Source organism: Doryrhamphus excisus, chromosome 19 (assembly GCF_030265055.1).
Source record: "Doryrhamphus excisus isolate RoL2022-K1 chromosome 19, RoL_Dexc_1.0, whole genome shotgun sequence".
Taxonomy (NCBI): Eukaryota; Metazoa; Chordata; class Actinopteri; order Syngnathiformes; family Syngnathidae; genus Doryrhamphus; species Doryrhamphus excisus.
This window is the reverse complement of record NC_080484.1, coordinates 16,979,074-16,995,325: the sequence shown is the minus strand read 5'-3', so window position 1 is coordinate 16,995,325 and position 16,252 is coordinate 16,979,074. Positions and strand designations below refer to the sequence as shown.

Below are 16,252 nucleotides of genomic sequence, written 5' to 3'. Positions count from 1 at the left end.
CCTATTCCCCCCCCCCCCCCGGAAGCTCACTTCAGGGAATGGGACTGAACTGTAGGAACAAGTTGATCATGGAAAATCCATGAGTGGTTAGCGTGCAATGCCACTCTCGGCCACTCTTTTGGAAAAGAAAAGAAACTTCCAGTACGATCGGGATACTTTGAACATCCAGCAGCAACGCGACGTTTTGCCATGACTACCATTTGGATGAGAAATATACTGAACCAAGTCCACCAACTACCTGGTGAGGACTTTGTTTACTCTGCTTTAGCTGGGAGGTGTGTGTGTGTGTGTGTGTGTGTGTGTGTGTGTGTGTGTGTGTGTCCCCCCCCCGAAGCTCACTTCAGGGAATGGGACTGAACTGTAGGAACGAGTTGATCATGGAAAATCCATGAGTGGTTAGCGTGCAATGCCACCCTCGGCCACTCTTTTGGAAAAGAAAAGAAACTTCCAGTACGACTGGGATACTTTGAACATCCAGCAGCAACGCGACGTTTTGCCATGATTTGCTCAGCTGATTAGCTTGGACAACCAGCCTTCCATTTGTCCACTAGATGGCGCTCCTTGTTCCCATTCAAAGCACGTAGCAACCATTCTGACTTTGGAATAGTGGATAAGTGTAAAAAACAGCATGTTTGATCCTTTTTGGTTCTTTAGTGGTTGGTTAAAGTGTAAAGAGGAGAAGTGGACGAACATAACAAGATAACAAGGTCACCCGTCAGACTTTGATGACAGTTTGACAGATGGGACGGGGGGGAAATAGAGAGAGGATCTACATTGGACTCAAGTCAAGATGACCCCCTCGCAGGAATCCAAGATGGCCACTGAGAGGAGCGGGTGGGGCAGGCAAGCATGCCGGACCGTAAACACCGGATAAACCCTCGGCTCGTTTATTACACGGACGCTTTGGGGCAGGTTAATAATCGCCCCGTGTCTTTGTGCGTCACTTTCGGGTGCAGGAAATGCTTCGCCGTGATTGGTCGGCCTCCCTTCCGAAGGAAAGAGGAACCCAAATACAATCTCATATGGCGCGACGGGGAAAGTTTGGATGCTTCCGGGTCTAGCTAACCCCCGCCGACCCTCGTCACGGCAGGGATGCATTTCACACATTTGGACGCTAACTTTTCGTTGGCTTCCAACTGGTGGCCGTAAATCAGCCTCTCATGGCGTTCCCGCTTCTTCGCTGAGCTAGCCTCCACATTATACTCAGTAAATCACACTATTCCATCCTATCCAGCCCCTTTCACGCAGGACGCCTGCCAAGTTGCCACTTGAGTCGCTCTGTCATTGATGCACCTGTGCCTTTTCACACAGAAACGCAAAGTGCATATCTGGACTTTCTGTGTGGGATTAACATTCAAATTAAACACAGCTTCGGAGTCAGGAATGAAGAACGGATTTTTCCTGGTTTCAAATGTATTACATCGGTTGAAAGCGAAATTCGAATATGACATATAAAAACCTGTTTACAACCTTCTAATGCTCTAATATATGCTTTTTAACACTATTAGAGCCCTCTAGACATGAAATAACACCCCTATAGTTACATTTACACTCCGATTACCCAATATAGTAGACATCATAAGAGAAAAAAGACATAGGAAACCTGTTCACCACCTTCTAAACATATGTTTTAGCATTATTAGAGCCCTCTAAACATGAAATAACACCCCTATAGTCACCCTTACACTCCTATTACCCAATATAGTAGACATGATACGAGAAAATATGACATAAAAACCTGTTTACAACCTTCTAATGCTCTAATACATGCTTTTTAACACTATTAGAGCCCTCTAGATCTGGAATAACACCCCTATAGTTACATTTACACTCCGATTACCCAATATAGTAGACATGATATGAGAAAATATGACATATAAAAACCTGTTTACAACCTTCTAATGCTCTAATATATTCTTTTTAACACTATTAGAGCCCTCTAGACATGAAGTAACACCCCTATAGTTACATTTACACTCCGATTACCCAATATAGTAGACATCATAAGAGAAAAAAGACATAGGAAACCTGTTCACCACCTTCTAAACATATGTTTTAGCATTATTAGAGCCCTCTAAACATGAAATAACACCCCTATAGTCACCCTTACACTCCTATTACCCAATATAGTAGACATGATACGAGAAAATATGACATAAAAACCTGTTTACAACCTTCTAATGCTCTAATACATGCTTTTTAACACTATTAGAGCCCTCTAGATCTGGAATAACACCCCTATAGTTACATTTACACTCCGATTACCCAATATAGTAGACATGATATGAGAAAATATGACATATAAAAACCTGTTTACAACCTTCTAATGCTCTAATATATTCTTTTTAACACTATTAGAGCCCTCTAGACATGAAATAACACCCCTATAGTTACATTTACACTCCAATTACCCAATATAGTAGACGTCATAAGAGAAAAAAGACATAGGAAACCTGTTCACCGCCTTCTAAACATATGTTTTAGCATTATTAGAGCCCTCTAGACATGAAATAACACCCCTATAGTCACCCTTACACTCCTATTACCCAATATAGTAGACATGATACGAGAAAATATGACATAAAAACGAAAGCGAAATTCCGCATCACCGAAGTCAGTGTCTTGTATGTCCAGGACACATCCATGCATGGAGTCAATCCATTGGTCGATGTCGGCATGTGGTGATTCGATCCCATTCCTCCTGGAGCGCTTGGCCGCTTCTGGATCACAACTTCTTACACGGAGATCCTCGGGAATACGCAGGCCAATCAAGACACGGAATATTATTCCTGACAGACTCTGGAGTCTTTCCAGGCCTGAACTGGACTGTTCCATTTCCTCTCTATGCTCCTCAGAACCTGACAGCTAAAATCGCTAACCTAGCTTTTGTATCCTTCCCCTAGACCATGATGTTGAACAAGGGTGCCCAAATTTAGGCACCTGCCTGCTTTTGTTTAAATAATTTTTTTTTACTTATCAGGGGTGCCCAAATTTTTTCATACCACTGTATATACACGATAATAATATTGTTTGAAAATGCTAAATTCATTTTTTTAATTCATTTTTTTTGCAAAAAAAATAAAAATAATAAATAACAAAATATATATAATAACAAAAAATAAAAATAATTTTTCACAAATAAAATATTTGTGAAAAAATCAGGCCTATTTTAAAATGTTCTTAAGCACCCCTAAATAATTGGATATTTTTTATTGATTTTTTTTTTTTTTTTTACAAAAAAATCTCTGACAAATTGTATATAATAAGGCAAAAGCAGGCTAATAAGCAAGCTAATAAGCAGGCTAATACTAGCCTACTACTACTACTAGTAGTACTACTAATAATCATTAATTCATTTTCTACCGCTTATCCTCACGAGGGTCGCGGGGGGTGCTGGAGCCTATCCCAGCTGTCTTGGGGCGAGAGGCGGGGTACACCCTGGACTGGTGGCCAGCCAATCACAGGGCACATATAGACAAACAACCATTCACACTCACATTCATACCTATGGACAATTTGGAGTGGCTAATTAACCTAGCATGTTTTTGGAATGTGGGAGGAAACCGGAGTACCCGGAGAAAAGCCACGCATGCACGGGGAGAACATGCTAACTCCACGCACGTTGGCGTACAGATAGCCCCTGCGAGGTGACGATGTGTACGCTGCGTAAATAGAAGTCGCAGGGAGGGGGTGGGGTCTATTTATAAGAGCGTGTGGAGTGGTGCTTAGCTTAGGGGGGGGGTTAGCACGGCCGTGACTGACCTCCACGCCGCGTGTTAGCGCTACAAACTCTTTTTGCTTCCCAGGCCGTGCAGTGGAAAATGTGAGCCTGCGTTATGCCGCAGCGGAGTGAGTCAGCGTCCTGGCGGGGCCGTAACGCTTTGGACAACATTCCTTCGTGCTCACTGGAAGCGGAGCGCTAGAAGCCATTTTTCATCCACTGATTGTCCTCCTTTGACAGATGTAGTACAAGCACCAAGTATGTGTATGTGTGTAGTGATATATTGTGATATATTTACCCACTAAAAGCCTGTGGTGACCACCTGTTGTACTTCACTGTGTGTTTTTTTTTCAGGACCTCTTTGACAACAGCCATCCATGGAATCATCCAGCTCATCCATGAACCAGGAAGTAGCCTGCTATCCATGGTTGTTGGAAGTAACACTGACCTTCTTTTCCCATCACTGAAACATTTATGGCGGCTCCAGACCCGACCAGTCAGGTCCACTTCCACAAAGTACGATTTCTTATTTAGAAATTGAGTATTTTTATACTTAGAGTAAAGAAAAACTCTTTACCACCTTCTATATGTAACATTATTAGAGCCCTCTAGTCATGACATAACACCCCTATAGTCACCGTTACACTCCTATTACCCAATATAGTAGACATCATAACAGGAAATACGACATAAAAATCTATTTACCACCTTCTAAACATGCTTTTTAACATTATTAGAGCCCCCTCGACCTGAAGTAACACCCCTATAGTCACCTATACACTCTTATTACCCCATATAGTAGGCATCATTAGAGGAAATATGACATAAAAACCCGTTTACAACCTTCTAAACATGCTTTTTAACATTATTAGAGCCCCCTCGATTTGAAGTAACACCCCTATAGTCACCTGTACACTCTTATTACCCCATATAGTAGACATCATAAGAGGAAATATGACATAAAAAACCCGTTTACAACCTTCTAAACATGCTTTTTAACATTATTAGAGCCCCCTCGACCTGAAGTAACACCCCTATAGTCACCTAACACTCTTATTACCCCATATAATAGACATCATAAGAGAAAATATGACATAAAAACCCGTTTACAACCTTCTAAACATGCTTTTTAACATGATTAGAGCCCCCTCAACCTGAAGTAACACCCCTATAGTCACCTATACACTCCTATTACCCGATATAGTAGACATCATAAGAGGAAATACAACATAAAAACCTGTTTACCACCTTCTAAACGTGCTTTTTAACATTATTAGAGCCCCCTAGACCTGAAGTAACACCCCTATAGTCACCTATACACTCTTATTACCCCATATAGTAGACATCATAAGAGAAAATACAACATATAAAACCTGTTTACAACCTCCTAAACGTGCTTTTTAACAATAGAGCCCTCTAGACATGAAATAACACCCCTATAGTCACCCTTACACTCCTATTACCCAATATAGTAGACATGATATGAGAAAATATGACATAAAAACCTGTTTACAACCTTCTAATGCTCTAATACATGCTTTTTAACACTATTAGAGCCCTCTAGACCTGGAATAACACCCCTATAGTTACATTTACACTCCGATTACCCAATATAGTAGACATCATAAGAGATAAAAGACATAGGAAACCTGTTTACAACCTTCTAAACATATGTTTTAGCATTATTAGAGCCCTCTAAACATGAAATAACACCCCTATAGTCACCCTTACACTCCTATTACCCAATATAGTAGACATGATACGAGAAAATATGACATAAAAACCTGTTTACAACCTTCTAATGCTCTAATACATGCTTTTTAACACTATTAGAGCCCTCTAGACCTGGAATAACACCCCTATAGTTACATTTACACTCCGATTACCCAATATAGTAGACATCATAAGAGAAAAAAGACATAGGAAACCTGTTCATCACCTTCTAAACATATGTTTTAGCATTATTAGAGCCCTCTAAACATGAAATAACACCCCTATAGTCACCCTTACACTCCTATTACCCAATATAGTAGACATGATACGAGAAAATATGACATAAAAACCTGTTTACATCCTTCTAATGCTCTAATACATGCTTTTTAACACTATTAGAGCCCTCTAGACATGAAATAACACCCCTATAGTTACATTTACACTCCGATTACCCAATATAGTAGACATCATAAGAGAAAAAAGACATAGGAAACCTGTTCATCACCTTCTAAACATATGTTTTAGCATTATTAGAGCCCTCTAGACATGAAATAACACCCCTATAGTCACCCTTACACTCCTATTACCCAATATAGTAGACATGATATGAGAAAATATGACATAAACACCTGTTTACAACCTTCTAATGCTCTAATACATGCTTTTTAACACTATTAGAGCCCTCTAGACCTGGAATAACACCCCTATAGTTACATTTACACTCCGATTACCCAATATAGTAGACATCATAAGAGATAAAAGACATAGGAAACCTGTTTACAACCTTCTAAACATATGTTTTAGCATTATTAGAGCCCTCTAAACATGAATTAACACCCCTATAGTCACCCTTACACTCCTATTACCCAATATAGTAGACATGATACGAGAAAATATGACATAAAAACCTGTTTACATCCTTCTAATGCTCTAATACATGCTTTTTAACACTATTAGAGCCCTCTAGACATGAAATAACACCCCTATAGTTACATTTACACTCCGATTACCCAATATAGTAGACATCATAAGAGAAAAAAGACATAGGAAACCTGTTCATCACCTTCTAAACATATGTTTTAGCATTATTAGAGCCCTCTAAACATGAAATAACACCCCTATAGTCACCCTTACACTCCTATTACCCAATATAGTAGACATCATAAGAGAAAAAAAACCTGTTCATCACCTTCTAAACATATGTTTTAGCATTATTAGAGCCCTCTAAACATGAAATAACACCCCTATAGTCACCCTTACACTGTATTCCGTAGAAGTGTGTAGGCATGTCACCATCATGGATATATGGATTTATGGAATGATAATAAAAGAGCTGGATAATTATGAGTCCTTACATTGACTTCTTAGGCCAGTGGTGGAGGCGGAGCTACACGAGTGCTAGCAGTTAGCAAGCAGAGCTCACATGGCGGTTGGTTCATATTCTACATGATACGTTGGTAGTGTATGCTCCAGCTATTATCATATTACATAGAAAAGTATCAAGGTGAAATGGAGCATCTGTATAGCTGGAGGAAGGAAGAACATGAAAAAAAACTTTATTTATAATCAGCGTATACAATGTGTAATATTTAATAGTATGGAGTAAAAAGTATGTGTAGTTTTTATTCAAACACACGTACATCGAGTATTTATTTACATGCTGCACACCCGAGATGACGCAAGTGTACCTAATATTGTGACCAAGGCGTGATTGATGTGGTTAGCATAAAAAAAAAAAAAAAATTGATCTCCATTTTTATCTTTCCCCCCTTCCCTCCCTCAGCAGCTCCTCCTCCACTCCGCCCCCCGCCTCCCTTATTTTGCCGGCCTCCCTCTCGGCCTCCTCCGCCCTCCTCCTCTCCTCCTGTTCCGTCTCCATCAGCCAGGGCCCCCCGAGGTAACTCAGGACCTCCTCGGGGCCCCCTCGCCGCCGGGGCTCCGGGTGGAGCAGCTGACGGAGCAGCGTCATGACGAGGGGGCTGAGGCCGTGGAACTGCTTCGGGGGGGGATTGTTCCTGTGGTTCTCCTTCATGATCCGGTCCGCGTCCGCTTCCTGCCGACCTTTCCCGCCGCATTCCCGCTCATCCTGGCGCTCAAACCACGCCTTGTAGCGTCCGTAAGCGGGGTCGTCGCTGGTGCTCTCCTCCCAGGGGAAGCAGCCGGTCAGCAGGCAGTAGGTGAGGACCCCCAGGGCCCAGCTGTCCACGGAGGGCTCCACCGTCATCCAAATAGGCTCCTCCTCCTCTTCCTCGCCCGCGTCGTCGCCCTCCTTGGTCTTCTCCCCCGCCTTGGCGGCCTCCACCTCGGGGGTGCAGAAGGGCGACTGGTACCAGACGGCGTAGACGCGGGCGCCGATGGGCCGCGTCAAGCCGAAGTCTCCCAGTTTGACCCAACGACAGCAGCCGTCGCACAGGAAGATGTTCTCGGGTTTGATGTCGCGGTGCACGAAGCCCAGGGAGTGCAGGTGCGTCACGGCGCCGCTCAGCTGACACATCACCCTCTGCACGCGTTCTTCTTCCAGTCCCACCTGAACACACGCCACAACCGTTGTCATAGGGTGCACGCGGGCTTCCCAGCATGCCTTGCGGGTGATAGCATTGATATTAGTCAGGATAGCCACAGGGGTACAGATGGATAGCGATAGCATGAAGGAAACAAAGAAGCCACTAGGTGGCAGTAAAGACACAACACTAGCTTAGCTTATATTACATGTTAGCTTACACCACTCAGGTCCCTGATTTGGATGCTGAGTGTACTTAAGTGTACTTAAGTGTACTTAAGTGTACTTCCTATCCTAAAGAATCATTTATTCATGCCATCGTTTTATCATTGAAGCAATTGATTGACTGTACGGGGTCCAGGGTACCCCCCCCCCCCCCATCCTACCCCTCCATTTGGTACTTTTACAATCAGTGACTGTTACATTTGTTCACTTCCTGCTTTCCTAATATAGTTTAATTTTTTTTTGTTTTTTTTTAAAATTATTATAAAAAAAATGAGTGATTAGCACGTAGACCGCACAGCTAGGAGACCAGGGTTCAATTCCACCCTAGGCCATCTCTGTTTACAATCTTCTAAATATGTTTTTTTTAACATTATTAGAGCCTTCTAGACATGGAATAGCACCCCTATAGTCACTTTAACACTCCTATTATCCCATATAGTAGACAGGTTAAGAGAAAATCAGACATATTCGACAGAGAAAACGTGTTTACAATCTTCTAAATATGCTTTTTAACATTATTAGAGCCTTCTAGACATGGAATAGCACCCCTATAGTCACCTTAACACTCCTATTCTCCAATTTAGTAGACAGAATAAGAGAAAATCAGACATATTCGACAGAGAAAACGTGTTTACAATCTTCCAAATATGTTTTTTAACATTATTAGAGCCCTCCAGACATGAAATAGCACCCCTATAGTCACCTTAACACTCCTATTACCCAATATAGTAGACATAATAAGAGAAAATCAAACGTTAGACAGAAAAAACGTGTTAACAATCTTCTAAATATGTTTTTTAACATGATTAGAGCCCTCCAGACATGAAATAGCACCCCTATAGTCACCTTAACACTCCTATTACCCAATATAGTAGACATAATAAGAGAAAATCAAACGTTAGACAGAAAAAACGTGTTAACAATCTTCTAAATATGTTTTTTAACATGATTAGAGCCCTCCAGACATGAAATAGCACCCCTATAGTCACCTTAACACTCCTATTACCCAATATAGTAGACATAATAAGAGAAAATCAAACGTTAGACAGAAAAAACGTGTTAACAATCTTCTAAATATGTTTTTTAACATTATTAGAGCCCTCTAGACATGGAATAACACCCCTATAGTCACCTTAACACTCCTATTACCCAATATAGTAGACACATAGATAGTAATAATACTAGAATCACGCGGCTCCTACCTCTGACACGATGACGCTGTAGAGGTCGCCGTGGAGACCGGCCTGCTGAGCGAAGACGTAGTGCGACGGCGTGGAAAAGAAGATACCCAGGGCTCGCGTCAGGGAGGGGTGCGTGCAGTAGTAAAGGGAGAGGTTGTATTCCCTCAGGAAGGAGGTGAGCGAGGTAGTCTGGCGTGGGAAGAACTTCAGAGCCATGGGGGTTCCTGTGGGGACAGGACATACCTTGGCAATACTGGACTGCATATACAGTACTGAATAATCCGGGTACTGCATTTAGCCGTCCATGCGGGCCGCTCTCGTACATTCTAGCAACACCATGGCCTGATTCAAGCTATGCAAGGACTCCCATTAGTGCAGCAGTTGTCAACAACGTGGAAACCTGAGCCAGGATGGGATTGCATAAGACATGCACTTAGTGGATGGGCTAAATGCTGTCTTTCCTAATCCCACACACGGCCCTCGAGAGGTTCCACGCCGACAATGGAGACTTCATGAGCTTCCAAACTGTCAGCAGGAGGCCTGCGATGCTACTCTGCTTTTTTTATTGGCCCCTGACACGCTCCAAAAGTAGCATTCCATAGGAAAACAGCAGCAGCAATGAGGGGGAAAACCAGGAGTCACTTAGCAGGAAGAAACTCCAAACAGGATCTGCACGGTGGATGAGTGGTTAGCAGCTAGGAGACAGCTAGGAGACCAGGGTTCAATTCCACCCTCGGCCATCTCTGTTTACAATCTTCTAAATATGCTTTTGAACATTATTAGAGCCCACTAGACATGGAATAGCACCCCTATAGTCACCTTAACACTCCTATTATCCAATATAGTAGACAGAATAAAAGAAAATCAGACATACTAGACAGAAAAAACGTGTTTACAATCTTCTAAATATGCTTTTTGACATTATTAGAGTCCTCTAGACATGAAATAGCACCTCTATAGTCACCTTAACACTCCTATTATCCAATATAGGTGACAGAATAAAAGAAAATCAGACATACTAGACAGAAAAAACGTGTTTACAATCTTCTAAATATGCTTTTTAACCTTGTTAGAGTCCTCTAGACATGGAATAGCACCCCATAGTCACCTTAACACTCCTATTACCCAATATAGTAGACAGAATAGGAGAAAATCAGACATATTAGACAGAAAAAACGTGTTTACAATCTTCTAAATATGCTTTTTAACATTATTAGAGCCCCTTCTACATGAAATAGCACCCCTATAGTCACCTTAACACTCCTATTATTCAATATAGTAGACAGAATAAGAGAAAATCAGACATATTAGAGAAAAAGTGTTTACAATCTTCTAAATATGCTTTTTCACATTATTAGAGCCCTCTAGACATGGAATAGCACCCCTATAGTCACCTTAACACTCCTATTATCCAATATAGTAGACATAATAAGAGAAAATCAGACATATTAGACAGAAAAAACGTGTTTGCAATCTTCTAAATATGCTTTTTTAACATTGTTAGAGTCCTCTAGACATGGAATAGCACCCCTATAGTCAACTTAACACTCCTATTATCCAATATAGTAGACAGAATAAGAGAAAATAAGACATATTAGAGAAAACGTGTTTACAATCTTCAAAAATGTGCTTTTTAACATTATTAGAGCCCTCTAGACATGGAATAGCACCCCTATAGTCATCTTAACACTCCTATTATCCAATATAGTAGACAGAGTAAGAGAAAATCAGACATATTAGACAGAGAAAACGTGTTTACAATCTTCTAAATATGCTTTTTAACATTGTTAGAGCCCTCTAGACATGGAATAGCACCCCTGTAGTCACTTTAACAATCCTATTATCCAATATAGTAGACAGAATAAGATAAAATCAGACATATTAGAGAAAACGTGTTTACAATCTTCAAAAATGTGCTTTTTAACATTATTAGAGCCCTCTAGACATGGAATAGCACCCCTATAGTCACCTTAACACTCCTATTATCCAATATAGTAGACATAATAAGAGAAAATAAGACATATTAGACAGAGAAAACATGTTTACAATCTTCCAAATATGCTTTTTAACATTGTTAGAGCCCCTGTGACATGAAATAACACCCCTATAGTCACCTTAACACTCCTATTATCCAATATAGTAGACAGAGTAAGAGAAAATCAGACATATTAGACAGAGAAAATGTGTTTACAATCTTCTAAATGTGCTTTTTAACATTATTAGAGCCCTCTAGACATGAAATAACACCCCTATAGTCACATTTACACTCTTATTACTCAATAGAGTAGACATAGAAATCATGTTTACATAGTTCCAAATTGTCCATAGGTATGAATGTGAGTGTGAATGGTTGTTTGTCTATATGTGCCCTGTGATTGGCTGGCCACCAGTCCAGGGTGTACCCCGCCTCTCGCCCCAAGACAGCTGGGATAGGCTCCAGCACCCCCGCGACCCTCGTAGGGATAAGCGGTAGAAAAAGAATGAATGAATGAATGAATGAAGCTCCAAACAGGAAGATGGAATCCAACATGAAAAGGTCCCGCTAATTAGACAAAGGAACCACGCAAGCCACTGACCTCTCTTCCTGTGTACGGCCAGCACCACCTTTCCGTACGACCCCTCCCCCAGGAGCTTGACCACCCGGAAGTGCTCCGACACCTTCAGGCTGGACATGGCCTGCGCTGTCAGGAAGCAGCGCTCGTGCAGCTCATCCGCGGCAGCGGCCGCAGCCTGCGTACCAAACACAGGGCGAGGGGGGGTGCGCGGGGGGGGGTAGATTGGGGGAGGGGCAACATCATCAGAGGTTTTAGGACAATAAAGTCCATATATTAGGAGAAAAAGCAGCATCATTTTTGCAGTTACAGGGTGAAACATTAAAGACAAAATACCTTTATATATAGTTTTATATTAAAAAAATTAATTTATGAAAAAATAAAATTAATTCAAAAAATTATATCAAAAATCAGTTGTAATTTTTAGAATAAAGTCAAAATATTAAGAGAAAAAAATGAAGAAGAATGAGCAATATAAATGTTATATATTTTCTTTAAATAGAAAAAATAAAATACAAAAAAAATATAGTAGACAGAATAAGAGAAAATCAGACATATTAGACAGAAAAAACGTGTTTGCAATCTTCTAAATATGCTTTTTAACATTGTTAGAGTCCTCTAGACATGGAATAGCACCCCTATAGTCACTTTAACACTCCTATTATCCAATATAGTAGACAGAGTAAGAGAAAATCAGACATATTAGACAGAAAAAATGTGTTTACAATCTTCTAAATATGCTTTTTAACATTGTTAGAGTCCTCTTGACATGGAATAGCACCCCTATAGTCACCTTAACAATCCTATTATCCCATATAGTAGACAGAATAAGAGAAAATAAGACATATTAGACAGAGAAAACATATGAACAATCTTCCAAATATGCTTTTTAACATTGTTAGAGCCCCTGTGACATGAAATAACACCCCTATAGTCACCTTAACACTCCTATTATCCAATATAGTAGACAGACTAAGAGAAAATCAGACATATTAGACAGAAAACGTGTTTACACTTCAAAATGTGCTTTTATATGTGCTTTAATATCCTTAAAAAAAAGTCACGTCATGTTACAAGAAAAATGAGAATGTATAAAAATGTATCCTGTTCCGGGAATAAAGTCCAAATATGATGGGAAGAAATTCCAAATGTAAAAGCAGCTGCAATTTTAGTGGAATAGAGTGAAAATATGAAGAACAAAACAAAAATTGTAAAGTGGTACATTTACATGAATACACTGATTATTATTATTATTATTATTATTAGTAGTAGTAGTGGTAGTAATAGTTATTTAGTTGCAAAGCTGTAATAGTCAATAAAAAAGTAAATAGCGGTTGGTTCATATTCTACATTATACGTTGGTAGTGTATGCTCCAGCTATTACTCTGCTGTATTGTTGTTGTTTTGACGCCGTGACTCGCAGTCAGTGGAAAGTGGATGTACCTGTGGTGTTTTTCCACTCGATCGCTGGACTACATCTCATCCATTAGCACAAAGACACCTACTATTGTGTCTCTTTAGAAGGGGAGGCGCGGGGGCGCCACATGGTGTCTTGTCAGGACGATGGGAGCATGTGGAGCTGTCACTCAGTTCTTCACTCTTTGTCTCCTCAAGTCCACGGCGCCTGTCCTACGCTTTGATGTCCCCCCCCCCTCCCCCCCTACCAAATGAAGGGAGGGGCGCCATATTAGACAGAAAAAACGTGTTTGCAATCTTCTAAATATGCTTTTTAACATTGTTAGAGTCCTCTAGACATGGAATAGCACCCCTATAGTCACTTTAACACTCCTATTATCCAATATAGTAGACAGAGTAAGAGAAAATCAGCAAACGCTAATTACACTACATACACTGGTACACTATTTACACTGGTACACTATCAATACTACATACACTGGTACACTATATACACTACATACACTGGAACACTATACAGTACATACACTGGTACACTATATACTACACTGGTACACTATATACACTACATACACTGGTACACTATTTACACTGGTACACTATCAATACTACATACACTGGTACACTATATACACTACATACACTGGAACACTATACAGTACATACACTGGTACACTATATACTACACTGGTACACTATATACACTACATACACTGGTACACTATATACACTGGTACACTATCTGTACTACATACACTGGTGCACTATATACACTACACACACTGGTACACTATATACACTACATACACTGGAACACTATACAGTACATACACTGGTACACTATCTATACTACATACACTGGTACACTATTTACACTGGTACACTATCAATACTACATACACTTGTACACTATATACACTACACACACTGGTACACTACTATATACATACACTACATACACTGGAACACTATACAGTACATACACTGGTACACTATATACACTGGTACACTATCTATACTACATACACTGGTACACTATCTATACTACATACACTGGTACACTATCTATACTACATACACTGGTACACTATCTATACTACATACACTGGTACACTACTATATACATACACTACATACACTGGAACACTATACAGTACATACACTAGTACACTATATACACTGGTACACTATCTATACTACATACACTGGTACACTATCTATACTACATACACTGGTACACTATCTATACTACATACACTGGTACACTATATACACTACATACACTGGAACACTACATACACTATATACACTGGTACACTATGCAGTACATACACCGGTACACTACATACACTACATACACTGGTACACTATACAGTACATACACTGGTACACTATATACACTGGTACACTATCTATACTACATACACTGGTACACTATATACACTGGTACACTATATACACTACATACACTGGTACATTATACAGCACATACACTGGTACACTATATACACTACATACACTGGTACATTATACAGCACATACACTGGTACACTATATACACTACATACACTGGTACACTATACAGTACATACACTGGTACACTATATACACTGGTACACTATACACTGCATACACTGGTACACTATATACACTGGTAGAGTATAGAGTAGTAGAGTATATAGTATATAGAGTGGTAGATGATAGAGTAGTAGAGTATATAGTAGATAGAGTGGTAGATGATAGAGTAGTAGAGTATATAGTAGATAGAGTGGTAGATGATAGAGTAGTAGAGTATACAGTAGATAGAATGGTAGATGATAGAGTAGTAGAGTATACAGTATATAGAGTGGTAGATGATAGAGTAGTAGAGTATATAGTATATAGAGTGGTAGATGATAGAGTAGTAGAGTATATAGTAGATAGAGTGGTAGATGATAGAGTAGTAGAGTATATAGTATATAGAGTGGTAGATGATAGAGTAGTAGAGTATATAGTATATAGAGTGGTAGATGATAGAGTAGTAGAGTATACAGTATATAGAGTGGTAGATGATAGAGTAGTAGAGTATACAGTAGATAGAGTGGTAGATGATAGAGTAGTAGAGTATACAGTAGATAGAGTGGTAGATGATAGAGTAGTAGAGTATACAGTATATAGAGTGGTAGATGATAGAGTAGTAGAGTATATAGTATATAGAGTGGTAGATGATAGAGTAGTAGAGTACACAGTAGATAGAGTGGTAGATGATAGAGTAGTAGAGTATATAGAGTGGTAGATGATAGTAGTAGTAGAGTAGTAGAGTACACAGTAGATGATAGACGTATGTTTCTGCAAAGCGTGTACGGATCTGGTGTATTGTTACATTTTATTTTGTTGACAATATCTTTTGTAATCTGCATACTTGAGTGTAGTACTGTAGTACAGTGCAGTAATACACACGTAGATGAGAGTTAATAGTAGTAATGGCGTTGTTGTTGTTGTTGGAATGGATTGAGGTTGTTAGGGAGAAGGAGCAACATGGCGGAGTGCAGGCCAAAGGAAGTAGCTGATAGACGTGCAGGAAGTACTTGATAGAAGCGCTACTCACAGTCATGTCGCCGGTAGGAGGTTCGAGTCCCAAGCTGCTGTCCCGGCAGTGATGCAGTCCGCTGTGTCGTCTCTCCGTTTGGGGTTTGGGACCGTGGGGCTGATCTCCACCCCACCCCGACCGACTATACCACGGCCGCCCCCCCCCCCCCCCCTCCACTCCCTCTCTTTTCCCACCCTGGGGGCCGAGTCTGTCTGTCCCGCTGGTATTTGGTGCCCCCCTCCTCTCTGTCTTCCACTTCCACCCGGCGTTAATGCCCCCCTGTTTCCAATCTGTCATTCGTCCGGGACACCTTAGCCCTTCCCTGTCAACCCCCCCCCCCCACCCTGGGGTGTAGGATTCCTGGTTTAATCAACA

General features: G+C 40.5%; 1 protein-coding gene across 1 annotated transcript; it reads right to left on the bottom strand.

Annotated features, from left to right (window-relative positions):
• Positions 1 to 6,974: 6,974 nt before the first annotated feature.
• Positions 6,975 to 15,979, bottom strand: sbk3 (SH3 domain binding kinase family, member 3). Its single transcript, XM_058057241.1, has 4 exons — positions 15,896 to 15,979; positions 11,917 to 12,070; positions 9,362 to 9,564; positions 6,975 to 7,961 (listed from the first exon to the last, which is right to left on the bottom strand). Exons 1-4 carry the CDS (start codon positions 15,899 to 15,901, stop codon positions 7,191 to 7,193), a joined length of 1,134 nt encoding a protein of 377 aa, XP_057913224.1. The 5' UTR covers positions 15,902 to 15,979; the 3' UTR covers positions 6,975 to 7,190.
• Between the last annotated feature and the right edge of the window lie 273 nt (positions 15,980 to 16,252).

What these genes read in the sequence shown, in the direction of transcription:
- sbk3 (XM_058057241.1), bottom strand. An exon ending in GGCCGTACACAGGAAGAGAG is followed by an intron (nt 9,565 to 11,916) that starts GTCAGTGGCTTG and finishes CTGTCCCCACAG; the next exon opens with GAACCCCCATGGCTCTGAAG. An exon ending in ACAGCGTCATCGTGTCAGAG is followed by an intron (nt 7,962 to 9,361) that starts GTAGGAGCCGCG and finishes GCGTGTGTTCAG; the next exon opens with GTGGGACTGGAAGAAGAACG.